The 11,816-nt window shown below is 50.9% G+C and overlaps 1 protein-coding gene across 4 annotated transcripts in view; it reads left to right on the top strand.

The window, feature by feature from the left end:
* UBE3B (ubiquitin protein ligase E3B) overlaps nucleotides 1–11,181 on the top strand; it is a 34,050-nt gene extending 22,869 nt beyond the window's left edge. For 3 of the 4 annotated variants that reach the window (XM_035340112.1, XM_035340110.1, XM_035340109.1), the window contains 14 exons: nucleotides 505–676; nucleotides 1,442–1,560; nucleotides 1,684–1,798; nucleotides 2,228–2,327; nucleotides 2,874–2,993; nucleotides 3,336–3,512; nucleotides 3,601–3,711; nucleotides 4,027–4,164; nucleotides 4,574–4,639; nucleotides 6,389–6,447; nucleotides 8,451–8,633; nucleotides 8,894–9,005; nucleotides 9,376–9,468; nucleotides 9,913–11,181. In XM_035340112.1, coding sequence (XP_035196003.1) covers nucleotides 505–676; nucleotides 1,442–1,560; nucleotides 1,684–1,798; nucleotides 2,228–2,327; nucleotides 2,874–2,993; nucleotides 3,336–3,512; nucleotides 3,601–3,711; nucleotides 4,027–4,164; nucleotides 4,574–4,639; nucleotides 6,389–6,447; nucleotides 8,451–8,633; nucleotides 8,894–9,005; nucleotides 9,376–9,468; nucleotides 9,913–10,104 — 1,757 coding nt within the window. In that variant the 3' untranslated portion in view covers nucleotides 10,105–11,181. Of the gene's footprint in view, nucleotides 1–504; nucleotides 677–1,441; nucleotides 1,561–1,683; nucleotides 1,799–2,227; nucleotides 2,328–2,873; nucleotides 2,994–3,335; nucleotides 3,513–3,600; nucleotides 3,712–4,026; nucleotides 4,165–4,573; nucleotides 4,640–6,388; nucleotides 6,448–8,450; nucleotides 8,638–8,893; nucleotides 9,006–9,375; nucleotides 9,469–9,912 lie in introns of those variants that run through there. The other variant, XM_035340111.1, reaches the window with a different exon arrangement.
* The last annotated feature ends 635 nt before the right edge of the window (nucleotides 11,182–11,816 follow it).

The raw sequence follows: 11,816 nt of genomic DNA, 5'->3' as shown, positions 1-11,816 counted from the left end.
TATCAAGCATTAACACTCCAGAATACAAATTGAAGCAAGTTTTCCTATAATGAAACCTTGCTTACTCCATATCAAACTTAAGACTGAGTCAGTGTTTTCAAGAAGCCTGGCAGTATTAATCTTTGTGATGGAAACTCTGAATGCGTTCATACGTTTTAAGAACAAATTGCCTGTCTTCCAGATGGGTAGAGGAGGAGATGAGTGCTCTTTTGGCCTGGTGGCTGGAGCAGAGGAAGGAGTCCACAGTGGGAAAGGGCTGCAGATATGCAAACAATTATTCCCTCATTAAAAAGCCTTTTTCTGGGAGGAGCTTTCCTGGTGACTGCACATCTCCTCGTAATACAGACAGGCCTGGGAGCCCAATGTGATGCCAATGTTCCCTTCAAGCAAAGGGTTGCTCTGCAAAAGGATCTGTCAGCTCCAAGTTTCACTTCTCTCTTGGAGGATGCACAGATAAGGCAGAGAAAGCTTTACTGAGTGTGCTTTGTATTCTTCCATTGCCAGGCCTCACTTACCTGGACGATCTGTTGCCCAAATTGTGGGCTTTTATCTGTGAGCTGGGACCACAGGGCGGGTTAAAGCTCTTCTTGGAATGCTTGAATAATGACACGGAGGAATCTAAGAGGCTGCTGGCCATGCTGATGCTCTTCTGTGACTGCTCTCGCCACCTTATCACGTAGGTAGCGAGAGGAGGGCGCGCTCTGGATCTGTAACGTGAAACTCTCGTGATTCTTAGGTTTCAAGAGGAAGAGTTAATGTAGTGCTGACTTCGCTTAAAGATAACGAGGTAGAGTAAGGCAGCAGGCTTTTCAAATGCAATCCTGAGGAACAGAGCACTTCAAAAGGACTTCCCCCATCGGCTTTGGGCTGCTTCAGGAACATACAGATGGCTGAAGTGGTGACAAAGTATTGCAGAACTAGCTAGGGAAGGGACATAAACGTTTCTGCTGCTTCTGGGCAGCAATTGCACCAGTCCAAAGCATGTAGCTTGGTGACTCCAGATGAGCTTTTGATGGTGGTATAGCTGCAAGGAAGCTCTGCAGCTTACGTGCTTCTGTTTGCAACCCTTGCTGTATCGCTCACTGACTTGTACAGCACAAGGGATGGGAGAGGTGGTGGAAAATTGTCCTTGCTGGTCAGTCGAGACAGTTTTCTTAGCTTGGATGATGAAAAAGTCCCCTCTCCTGGGGACTAGTGCATAGGTCCTTTTAACTATGAAATACTGTCTGCTTCTACCTCAGACCTTTCATACTGTTTTCTGTTAGGATCGGATATCAATTAAAATCAGTTAATAAGGTTTAGTTCTTTATGACTGCAGATCCTCGTGTGTGTCAGTTGTCATAGAAATAAGCTGCTGCTAAAGGATAATGTGCCTTTATGAAAAAAAATCAAAAGGGAATTAAACTGACAGTTGTACATTTGCATTTGTTTTCTCTGGCAGGATTCTTGATGACATAGAAGTCTATGAAGAGCAGATTTCATTCAAACTGGAGGAGCTTGTTACCATCTCATCTTTTCTGAATTCCTTTGTGTTTAAGATGATCTGGGATGGAATTGTGGGTAAGCGCTTTTTGTAGCCTAAGTTGAGGGTGCTATTAGAACAATATAAGGCATTCATTTTTGAAAATGAAGCTTCTGTTACCTAGGGTTCCTGGACACTGTTGCTTTGTTCCTTTTGTTCAGAGAATGCCCGAGGAGAGACGCTGGAGCTGTTTCATTCTGTCCATGGCTGGCTCATGGTCTTGTATGAAAGGGACTGCCGCAGGCGTTTTGCTCCTGAGGACCACTGGTTGCGCAAGTAAGTGTCCCAGCTCGCGGCAAGGGTCCTGTGCAGCTCTCTGCTTGTCCCAGTGCAACAGCTCCCCTTGGGGAGTCTGGTTTGGGAAACCCTTCCTTGAGATCGGGTGCCTTTCATTCTGCCTGCGAGGTCAAGGTTGGAAGTGCTCCCTGGGTTGTTTGTGTTTAAGGATACCCCTTCCGTTGTGTTTGAATACCCCACAGAGGTGCTTCTCTTCTGTGGTGTCATGATAAGCTGCTACTCACGGAGGGCGATGCTCTGAAAAGGGACTCAGCTCCTAACAGCCTGCGTGGCTCTGGCCTTCTCAGATGTGTACACCTCCAGTCGCTTTGGAAGTCATTACGGGTTTCATCTCTGTCCTACCCCCAGCTGTTTTACCATACCTGGCCATTTCCCAGGGGTCTCTGAATTTGTGCCTCTCTTTGTAAGGGACCTCAAACCCAGCGTGCTCTTCCAGGAGCTGGACAAGGACAAGAAGCGAGCCCAGCTGCTCCTGCAGTACATCCCGCATGTCATTCCCCACAAGAATGTGAGTGGGACAGGGACAAAGGATGGCTGAAAAGCCAGGGTGACCTGGGTAGCCTGGGACGGAAGGGTTGTGTATCTTGAGCATTTCGTGGGGTGAAGCTTGTGACGGGAATGCTAGTTAAACAAAGGTCTTTTCCTCCCTCCCCCGCTCTCGCCCATGTGTTTCCTCTAAGCTGTCTTGGTTTCTTTCACTGGGAGAGAGCTTATTTGTGTGGGCAGCTGCCTGAAGTCAGCCAGCAGTGCGCCGTGTGGCTTTGGAGAGAGTCTCGGATTTTTATGTGGTGATGGGAAAGGTGCTTTTACTTTCAATATTGTCAGGACCTTGTCCCTTCCAAAGCAGGGCTTCAAGAATTTCTCTGCCTCACTGGGGAACAAGGAGGCGAATCCTCCCCACGTCTAGTGAACGGGGGACGATGGTATAGGGCCAAGCTGGGACAGGACAACCAAGAGCTGGTTGTAGCCGTGCATCAGGAACATCTGATAGCCCTGCTGCACGGGAGGGTGAGGATCCCTGTGGATGAAGGCTTACCCGGGTTTTCTTTTTAAGAGGGTGCTTCTTTTCCGAAACATGGTTACGAAGGAGAAGGAGAAGCTTGGCCTGGTTGAAACCAGCTCTGCGTCACCTCACGTCACCCACATCACCATCCGCCGCTCACGGATGTTGGAGGTGAGTGACTGGGCTTGCAGGAGCCAACAAGCCAGCAAGCAACTTGGCCTGACGAGGGATGTGAATATGTTTTTATCTTCTCTGTGGGTGCTGAGGGACCCTGTGGCAGTTCTGTCTGCTTTTTTAATGAATTGATGCTAAGAGAAATGTTGGGCTTCAGTTCAGACTGCTGCAGACCTGGAGTTTTGACTAGGAAAAACGCCAGTCGTTTTGGACACACAAATGCAACGACAAACGCAGATTCACGTGTTGTATCTCTGTCTCCTGTCTCTGCTGCACATCTGCGTGGGTGTTTCACGTGTCTTACCACATGTTTGTCCCGTGGCTCTCCGGTCTGTGTAGGATGGATATGAGCAGCTACGACAGCTTTCCCAGAACGCCATGAAGGGCGTGATCAGAGTGAAATTTGTGAATGATCTGGGTGTCGATGAGGCTGGTATCGATCAAGACGGTGTCTTCAAAGAGTTTCTGGAAGAAATTATAAAAAAGGTGTTCGACCCTGCACTCAACTTGTTCAAGGTATGCTGCAGGGCTGCAGGTGCTAGCTGTCATGAGTAGCTGCAAACACAAACAGCCTGGCTCACTGTGTTCTTTTCTCTGTGTGCAGACAACCAGTGGCGATGAGAGGCTGTATCCATCCCCAACATCTTACATTCATGAGAACTACCTGCAGCTCTTTGAGTTTGTGGGAAAGATGCTTGGGAAGGCTGTATACGAGGTGAGCTAAAGCTGCCGTGCTGGGATATTGTTACTGTTAGCATTGCACTAAATAGGTCAGAGGCAGAATGACCTTCTCCAACTAAGGTAGTTCGTTAAAGGAAACAGAGTTCCCCTTTGCGATTGCCTTTTTGCACCTTTCCATTAACTAATGGATTTTAAGAAGATGAGGCTTTCTTAGCTGATTTCAATGTCTTAGATCTTTGCATTTGCCCCACAACACATCATCTGCCCTGCAGGCCTGCTCGGTAAGCAAAGACGTTGCACGTAGCAAATACACAGAGTGACTTTCCTTCTGCGTTCTTCTTGTCTGCAGGGAATAGTTGTGGATGTGCCATTCGCTTCCTTCTTCTTGAGCCAGCTACTTGGACACCACCACAGTGTCTTCTACAGCTCCGTAGATGAACTTCCCTCCTTGGACTCAGAGTTCTATAAAAATCTCACTTCGATTAAGGTTTGAGCATTATTTTTCCTGATGCTGAACTCCGTTATCACTGGCTGCTGCTGGGAACACTAGATTTGCAAATGCCTTTAGGGTTCTGATCATGAAAAACACCCTGAAAGCAATAGCATTAGTGGAGCTGCCTGCTGATACCAAAGCAAGTTGGCATGCAGCAGCCCCTTGTTTTTACTGGGGCAAGCAGGGATGAAAAAGGAGTCTGAAGGTGTAAACTTGGAAATGGAAATCAGTAATTCCCAAGGTTTAGCCTCAGATCTTGTGCACTCTCCCATATACGAGTTGGGTATTTGTTGTGCTCTGGTGCCTAGTTCCTTCTAGGGATCACGCAGTGGGAGAGCGATACAGAAATGCTGTTCCTGCTGCTGAACACCAACTTCTTTCCCTCTCTTTGTTGTTCCCGTAGCGTTACGATGGTGATATCAGTGACTTGGGCTTAACGCTGTCCTACGATGAAGATGTGATGGGTCAGGTAGGCTTTTATTCATTTTATTAATTACATGGACCTTGTCCCTGCTGTGTTCTCAACACCCTCCCTGTGCTATCTGTTGATGAGCACCGATAGTGAGTCCACAGTCCTGGCTCAGGCAATCCCTCTTGCTCCTGGTTAGATCCTAGCTGTTTTCTGCAGGAATTGTCTCCCTTGCCTGCCTCATGTTTCCAGGAAGAGCCTCAGAAGCGCTGAGAGCGATCCTGAGGATCACTGCCTGCTGCTGTGGGAAAGCCTGTGATGCCCGAAGTGGCAGGTTGTGAATATGAGCAGTTAGCAGCAGAAGTAGGTTTGACCCCTGAGCAGAAGTATCTAACTGTTATTAGTGTCTGTAGGGCAGCAATACTCACCTGGAGTCTGTGTGGCCAGCAGAAGGCATCTATTTTTCTCTGCTGAGCTTTCTGATAGCTGGTCTTGGGCATCTAACAGGCAATCAGTTCCAACTTGTGCTCCGCAGAGCGCTTTTCTCTCTGATTCTGGGTGGGTAACTTGCATTCTTTACGTGGCCCCATCTGACCGAGAATCTTGAGGAGATTGTCTCATGAATGACCTTGTGTTTGATTGCAGTTAGGGCTTAGCTCTGCTCATCTTTCACAAAAAAAAGCCTGGACTCAAAGGCTGGCTCGGATTCAGAAGTTGTCTGAACTTGGCCGTGGGATTCTGTGGCTTGGTTCAATATTTAGGCGTGGGCAGAGAACAGCTCTTTCAACCAAGTTTGCCCTCTGACCCTTAACTTCTCTAGTGCCAGGATTTTTTCTTTTCTAGTTGAAAAACATTGTTTTATGCTTTCCACTTTAAAAATAAAGTAAGAAACCAGCATATGAGAGCCCAGCAGTAAGACCTTGAAGGCTGCAGCACTCAAAAGTTCAGGATAAACCCGGAGATTTTTGTTTGCATTGTGCTTTGGCCATCCTGAAGCAGCCAGGTGGGGTAACCCTGTGCTTCCTGAATGCACTTGTCCGTCCTTGCTAGGTACGAGGCTGTGTTGGGCACAAGGGAGCTGAGCTTGTTCCCTGTGCCAGGCTCCGTTCTGACCTTGGAAGTCACCTGGAAACAAAGCACAGAGGCCAGTGTAACATGGGAATAGTGAATTCCTGCCTCTCTGGTGGTGCGTAGATGAGCCCTAACTGTTGCTGTAGCAAGCACCCCGAGGGTCCCTGCCATTATCTGTGAGCCGTGCTGTCGGCTGAGCACCAGGCTTTGGCCTGACAGGGCAGGAAGGATCCTTCCCCCCCAATCTCGCTTTCTGAGCATGCTCTGCTTCGTGTTTTGAGTGCCCAGCTTGAGGGAGTGAACTCCGGGGAGCTCTGTCACTCCGGTGGTCCCAGGTGAGACTCGGGGAGCAGGTAGCTTCGGATCGGGCTGTTTGACTGGGCCATGCAGAGGCTCTGAGATTGTTGTCTCTGGATTCTGGGATGGCGACAGTCCCCCAGGGCTCTTTGAACTGATTTGTGTGCGGTTCAGCAGTGATGGATCAGCCTAGAGAGGAGGCTTCCTCGAAGATGGGCTGGCACCACCGGTGGGAGAGTTGGAGTTCCCTGCTGCTCAATTACCGTGTCAATAGTTAAGTGAAACTGGTTTGAGGCAGGAGCAGGATTATTACTTAAATTTTAAATCCCACTGTTTTATTGTAAAAATAAATGTTTTATGGGGAGGTAACAGCTTAGCGTGGCATTTCTTTCCGTTGTGGTTCCAGGCAGTAATTAGCAATACAATCATTTCTTCCCTCAGCTTGTTTGCCATGAACTTGTTCCTGGAGGGAAGACCATTCCTGTTACCAATGAAAATAAGTAAGTACAGCAATTAGATTTTTAAGGTCATCACTGCAAAATACTTTATTCTTGCATCTGGAATGAATTGAAATAGATTAGAGTAGAAGGAGCCCATAAATATCTTAATAGAATTTGCTGGTTACAGTTCATCGGCAGAAATTGTATTAAATTCGATTTGCAAAATAAAAATTGACAATTTACTTCTTGAAACAGTGCTTCTGAGGTCAAAGGCACACAGTCTGTGAGATTCTGCAGGATTTAATGATGGTGATAGATACAGACAGATGGATTCAAAGCAATTCAGGCACACAGTCGTGAACATAGAGGGCACAGATGCTCAAAGACACCTTGGAGCAGACAGATCTTCTCAAAATGATAACATGTGGCAGTTGTATAAAGCACTGCTCTTCAGAAGAGACAGCGCTGAATTCAAATGCAGTCGACAGTCGTACTTTAGACACAGGAAATCAGAGAAGACACTGAGCCCTGTAGCTATTTTCACAGATAACCGGCTTTTAGATAGTTATCGTAAATGTCAACTCCAGAGCCTGAAAACCAAACCCACCTTTTTGTTCCCTTCGTTGTTTTTTTTCTTCTCTATACCCTTCAGTGAACATAAAAGCAGGGTAAAATATCTATTAAGCAGATGCGTGTTTGAACTGGTAATCTGGGGGTTGTTCTCTCTAATGGCAAGTGAAAGCTGGATCCTACCTGAAGATTTATCTTTGTTAGCATGCTTCGCAGTCTGAGCTTCCCCGTCTTTTCCCCTCTTGAGCTCTGACCAGGGAGTTTGCATTTGAAAGGATCTCTCTGCCTTGTCAGAAATCAGCTCGGGGAGGAGGTTGAAAGTCCTGTGTGTTGCTGTGCTCACTTACAGCAGGAACTTTGAAGCTTTTGTGCAGATGTGCACATAAATTGGTAGTCGAGAGGGAGCGGGAGAAGTATTGTAAGTGAAAGCAACCGGGAAACAGTTCTGTCTCTTAACGGCACAGTGAGGTTACCTAGCTGAAAACCCTCTCAACGGGATTGTGGTAGTGTCTGCCTAGGAACTGATGATCAGCGAGCTCGGTTATTTCCACTGTTGGTAAGCAGAGGAATAGTGATGGTGCCTCCCTCTAACAAACCGTGCACCTCTTCTGTGCTCCTGGGACGCGCGTGGAAACCTGCGTTTTTTTAGCGTGTTAGTTCCGGCTCCAGTGAAGGCTCCGCAGAGCATGACCTGTTAATCCCGAGGAGCTGGGAACAGGCCTGTGTTTTCATAATAGCAAAGCATTTCGTGTGCATGGTATTTCTAACGATTGTGAGCAGACGCTGAATGCTCTTTTGCTTGTACTGCGTAGCAATTCGTGTGTTCTCAGGGTCATCTAAAACATGTCGGACTGTAACAAGATAGAAAATGTGGCTCGTGTGAGGCTCTGACAGTGCTGCTTCTGTCCACATGGCCGCTCACAGCAGTATCAAATTATTTTATAAGCTGCATTTGTCTGAAAAAGCCATGGAAAACTCTGTGCAAAATCATCTGTTGGCTCTTTCCTTTCCAACTGTTCCTGCTTACCGGCTTGCTCAGGAATGGTACCCCTTACAACCACATTGATCAGCCTTGGGTTTCAGTGCAGGCAGTACCAGAGCCCCCAGAGAGCTGATTTTCAAACCTAGAGAAGTTCCTGTCGCTGGGGGTCTGATCCTTTAAAGAGGAGCTGGCTGCATGCTCCCCCTGTGTCAGCTGCTGTTCAGCCAGGGTTATTCAGCTAATTGTTAGAGCCGGCTGGTCTCTGGTTGGGAAGGAGCTCTAAGGAAGGAGCAGGCAGGCCCAGAGTCAGAAGGAAAAAAGTCCAGGCAGAGGAACAGCTCCTCCTGCTTCAACAAAGAGCAGGACCCTGGAGGAGAAGAAATAATGCCACTCCAGGCAGTGCTAGTGCCCAGGGGCTGGAGAGGCAGGTTGGCAGCCCCGTGTCACACCAGTGGGGTGGGTGTCTCGTGCTGCTCCGGCTCCCCCCTGCCACCGTGCCTCTCGCCTGCAGGATCAGCTACATCCATCTCATGGCTCACTTCCGCATGCACACGCAAATCAAAAGTCAGACAGCGGCGCTCATCAGTGGATTCAGGTCCATCATCAAGCCTGAGTGGATTCGTATGTTCTCCGCGCCGGAGCTGCAGCGACTGATCTCCGGTGACAATGCCGAGATCGACCTCGAGGACCTGAAGTAAGTGGCCAGCTCAGTCTGCTGCTTTGAACCCGAAGGGTCTTTTCCTCCACTGGCATGCAATGGCTCCTGAGAGCAGAGTTTCTCTCTGCCCTTCCCTTTTTTCTGATCCAGTGCCTCTGTGGGGCTCTGTGCTGGCAGTGCCTGCTGTAGCAGTGAACCCTGACTCATGGCAGCGGTGTTGATCCTCCCGGCACCTGGCAGCTGTGACCCTGCTGCTACAGCAGGCCATGAGCCTGTCACAACCTTTCTCTCCCCAGAAAACACACAGTGTACTACGGGGGCTTCCACGGGAGTCACCGGGTCATTATCTGGCTGTGGGACATCCTAGCCAATGACTTCAGCCCTGAGGAGAGAGCGATGTTTCTCAAGGTAAATGCGCTCATTTCGGCCCAATTTGGAACGCGGGGTGGTTGGGCCAGTGCTGTGCTAGCCTGTTTTCTGCCCTAATGGGAGCATCAGAACGCTTCATGCCTTAAAATCCCCACCCTGCTCCCCTGGGCGAGCAGAGGGGCAGCCCTGGGGGCAGAGTTCCCATAAATGCCCTTGCATTGCCACAAACAGTCCTGCAGAGCCGGCAGTTTCCAAAGGCTAGCGGAGCACCAAAGCTGAGCAGCGTTGTACCGCGGGGCGCTCAGATGCCAGTCTGGGCAGCTGTTCAGTGCGGCTGCGTTAGCCGTGTGGCTGGCGGAGCCAGGCTGCTCGCACTGCTGCTGTCTTTCACTGTCCATCACTTTTTCAGTTCGTTACCAGCTGCTCTAGGCCTCCACTCCTGGGCTTTGCCTACCTCAAGCCTCCGTTTTCCATCCGCTGTGTGGAAGTCTCTGACGATCAGGTAGGCAGCCTCCTCGCTCGTGTCCCGTGCATTCCCTGCCTCACCTCTGGCAGGCTTCCTTCCCTGCCCAGCCTCCTCATCTGCTCCCTCTGACTAGGAAGCTGAACCACAAAGATATGTGCTCCGCAGGGGAAGGTGAAAGCAGCCTTCCACTAATAGGATGCTCGTGGCTGCACCTCCCCTCTCCCACGCACAGCAGCAGTTGGGCTCCTATTGCTTGTCTGCAGGGTTATGTTTTCTCCTCGCATGTGACCGCCCTGTGCTGCTGATCCTCTTCTGCACCCTGCAGAGGGACCCTGCACATGTCATGGCACTTGCAGTTAAAAGAGAGGCTCATTTCTAGCAGCCGTGGGGGACGGGGCTTTGGGGTTTCGTTCTCCCCGCTCCCAGCAGACGGGCTTTGTGTGTAGCCAGGACGAGCTCAGCATTTCTACCCCGTTGCAGGACACCGGGGACACGCTGGGCAGCGTGCTGCGGGGCTTCTTCACCATCCGCAAGAAAGAGCCGGGTGGGCGCCTCCCGACCTCCTCTACCTGTTTCAACCTCCTCAAGCTTCCCAACTACAGCAAGAAGAGCATCCTGCGGGAGAAGCTGCGCTACGCCATCAGCATGAACACTGGCTTTGAGCTGTCCTAGTTGCCACGGCCCTGGACTCCACGACAGGGGCTCTCAGAGCTGCTGACTGCTGCTGGAGGTGGAGGCCTTCATGCACAGAGTGGATCAGCCCTGCGGGAGCTGGCTGCTCGCTCGGAGGCCGGAGAGATGCAGCTGCTAATAGAGGTTTACAGGGAAGAGCTGCTGGGCTAGACAGGGCTGGCTCTTCCTGGGCACTTCTCCAGGATGAAGGAGGTGCTGGGCCTGCCCCAATACACTTCACTTGACACCCACGTAAATCATCTTTCAAAGCAAACCCCGGGGGAGCATAAAAGGAGCATTAAAAGTGCCAGTCAGATTAGTGACCGTGATACCCCCAGCGGGCTGGGCAGCTGCCACCGGGGACCGTTTCTTTTTTCCTTTCCCAGGAGCTGCTCCAGTTTCTTACTGGGTGGAAGTCAGTCAGTGAAAAGCTGCACAAGGGCAGGAACAGGACTGAGCCCCCAAGGAGACGAGAACGAGGCAGCAGCACTGGATGTGCCACAGACAGGCACTCTTTACTCAGGTCAGGTACTGGGGGGGGCTTCCCGACACCCTTGCTGCGTGCAAGGCCTTGCATTCGTCTCGAGCATGAACCACTAGTCCAGGCTCAAGAAGCAGCAGGTTAAATGCGAGCAGATGGACCCTGCCACTCTCAGGAAGGCTTCGGAGTGCTGTAGGTTAAGAGCTCAAGCAGCAGGCGTGGGGGTCAGCGTGCTGAGCCAGCTGCGCCTCTGCCAAGTTCTTACAAAGCCTGTGATTTGGACGGAAGGAGTTGTCAGAATTTGCTTGGGAGCAGAAGAGGTTTGATTTTATTTAGCTTCCAGAGTTCGGGAGCTGGCACGCAGCTCGGGCAGCCCTCGCTCCCCAGCAGAGCGCTGCAGTGGGGCAGGTGCCCCCTGCTCCCTCTGGCAGGGGAACGTGTGGAGCTGCTGAGAGTCCTCTGCAAGCCTCCGCTGGCAAAATTCCTCCCGCTTGGACAGAAGTTTCACTTTGTCTGCAGCCTCTTTGCTTAGGGAGATGCACGGGTGAACTCAGGCTTGGCCTCTGTGTAACAGCCCAATCACTTCGTTGCCAAAGGCTTTCTTTTGGTTGCTTTGTCTCTTCCTGGCCTTACTTTTCCAGCTGCTGTGTGCCTGGAGCAGGCAGCTTTTTCAGGTGGCTGTGAATTTCAGGACGTTGTGTTTCAGGACAGTGGGAGCGTGTGTGGGGGTGCGTGTGTGTGTTGGGAAGGTGTGGACCCTTCCTGCTGTTTCTAACGAAGTGCAGAGCCTTGTTTGTACAGTGTCTGCAGCTTCCCAGGCTCCATCCCTTGTGCTGCTGCACACCCTGCCTCAGGCCCGGTGGGAGGACACTTTGCTGGGCCGCTCGGGCCTTGCTGGCTTCTGGCAGAAAGCAAAGCCGCGTACCTTCTGCTCTGGGACAGGACCAAAATCCAGCCACCCTCTCCCCTTCCTCCATCACCGCTCACTAACAAAACCAAACCCAGAGGCTGTGGGTAGCTCCGCTGGCCTGCCTCCCCCCCCCGTCCCCTTCCTGGGGCGCTGGCGGCTCCCACCCTGCGCTCTGGCCCCTCGGCGCTGCACGGCCGTGTCGGGGCCTCGCTGCACGCGTTGGCTCGCAGCAGCTGCTTGGTGTGAGGCTGACAAACCCCGCCTCGTCCTCTGCCTTGCCTTGGTCCGTCTAGTGGGGATTTGTATCCCTGTCCTCACGGG

Source organism: Oxyura jamaicensis, chromosome 15, assembly GCF_011077185.1.
Source record: "Oxyura jamaicensis isolate SHBP4307 breed ruddy duck chromosome 15, BPBGC_Ojam_1.0, whole genome shotgun sequence".
Classification (NCBI taxonomy): domain Eukaryota; kingdom Metazoa; phylum Chordata; class Aves; order Anseriformes; family Anatidae; genus Oxyura; species Oxyura jamaicensis.
Note: the sequence above shows the minus strand (reverse complement) of the source record. Positions and strands in the feature narration are given on the sequence as shown.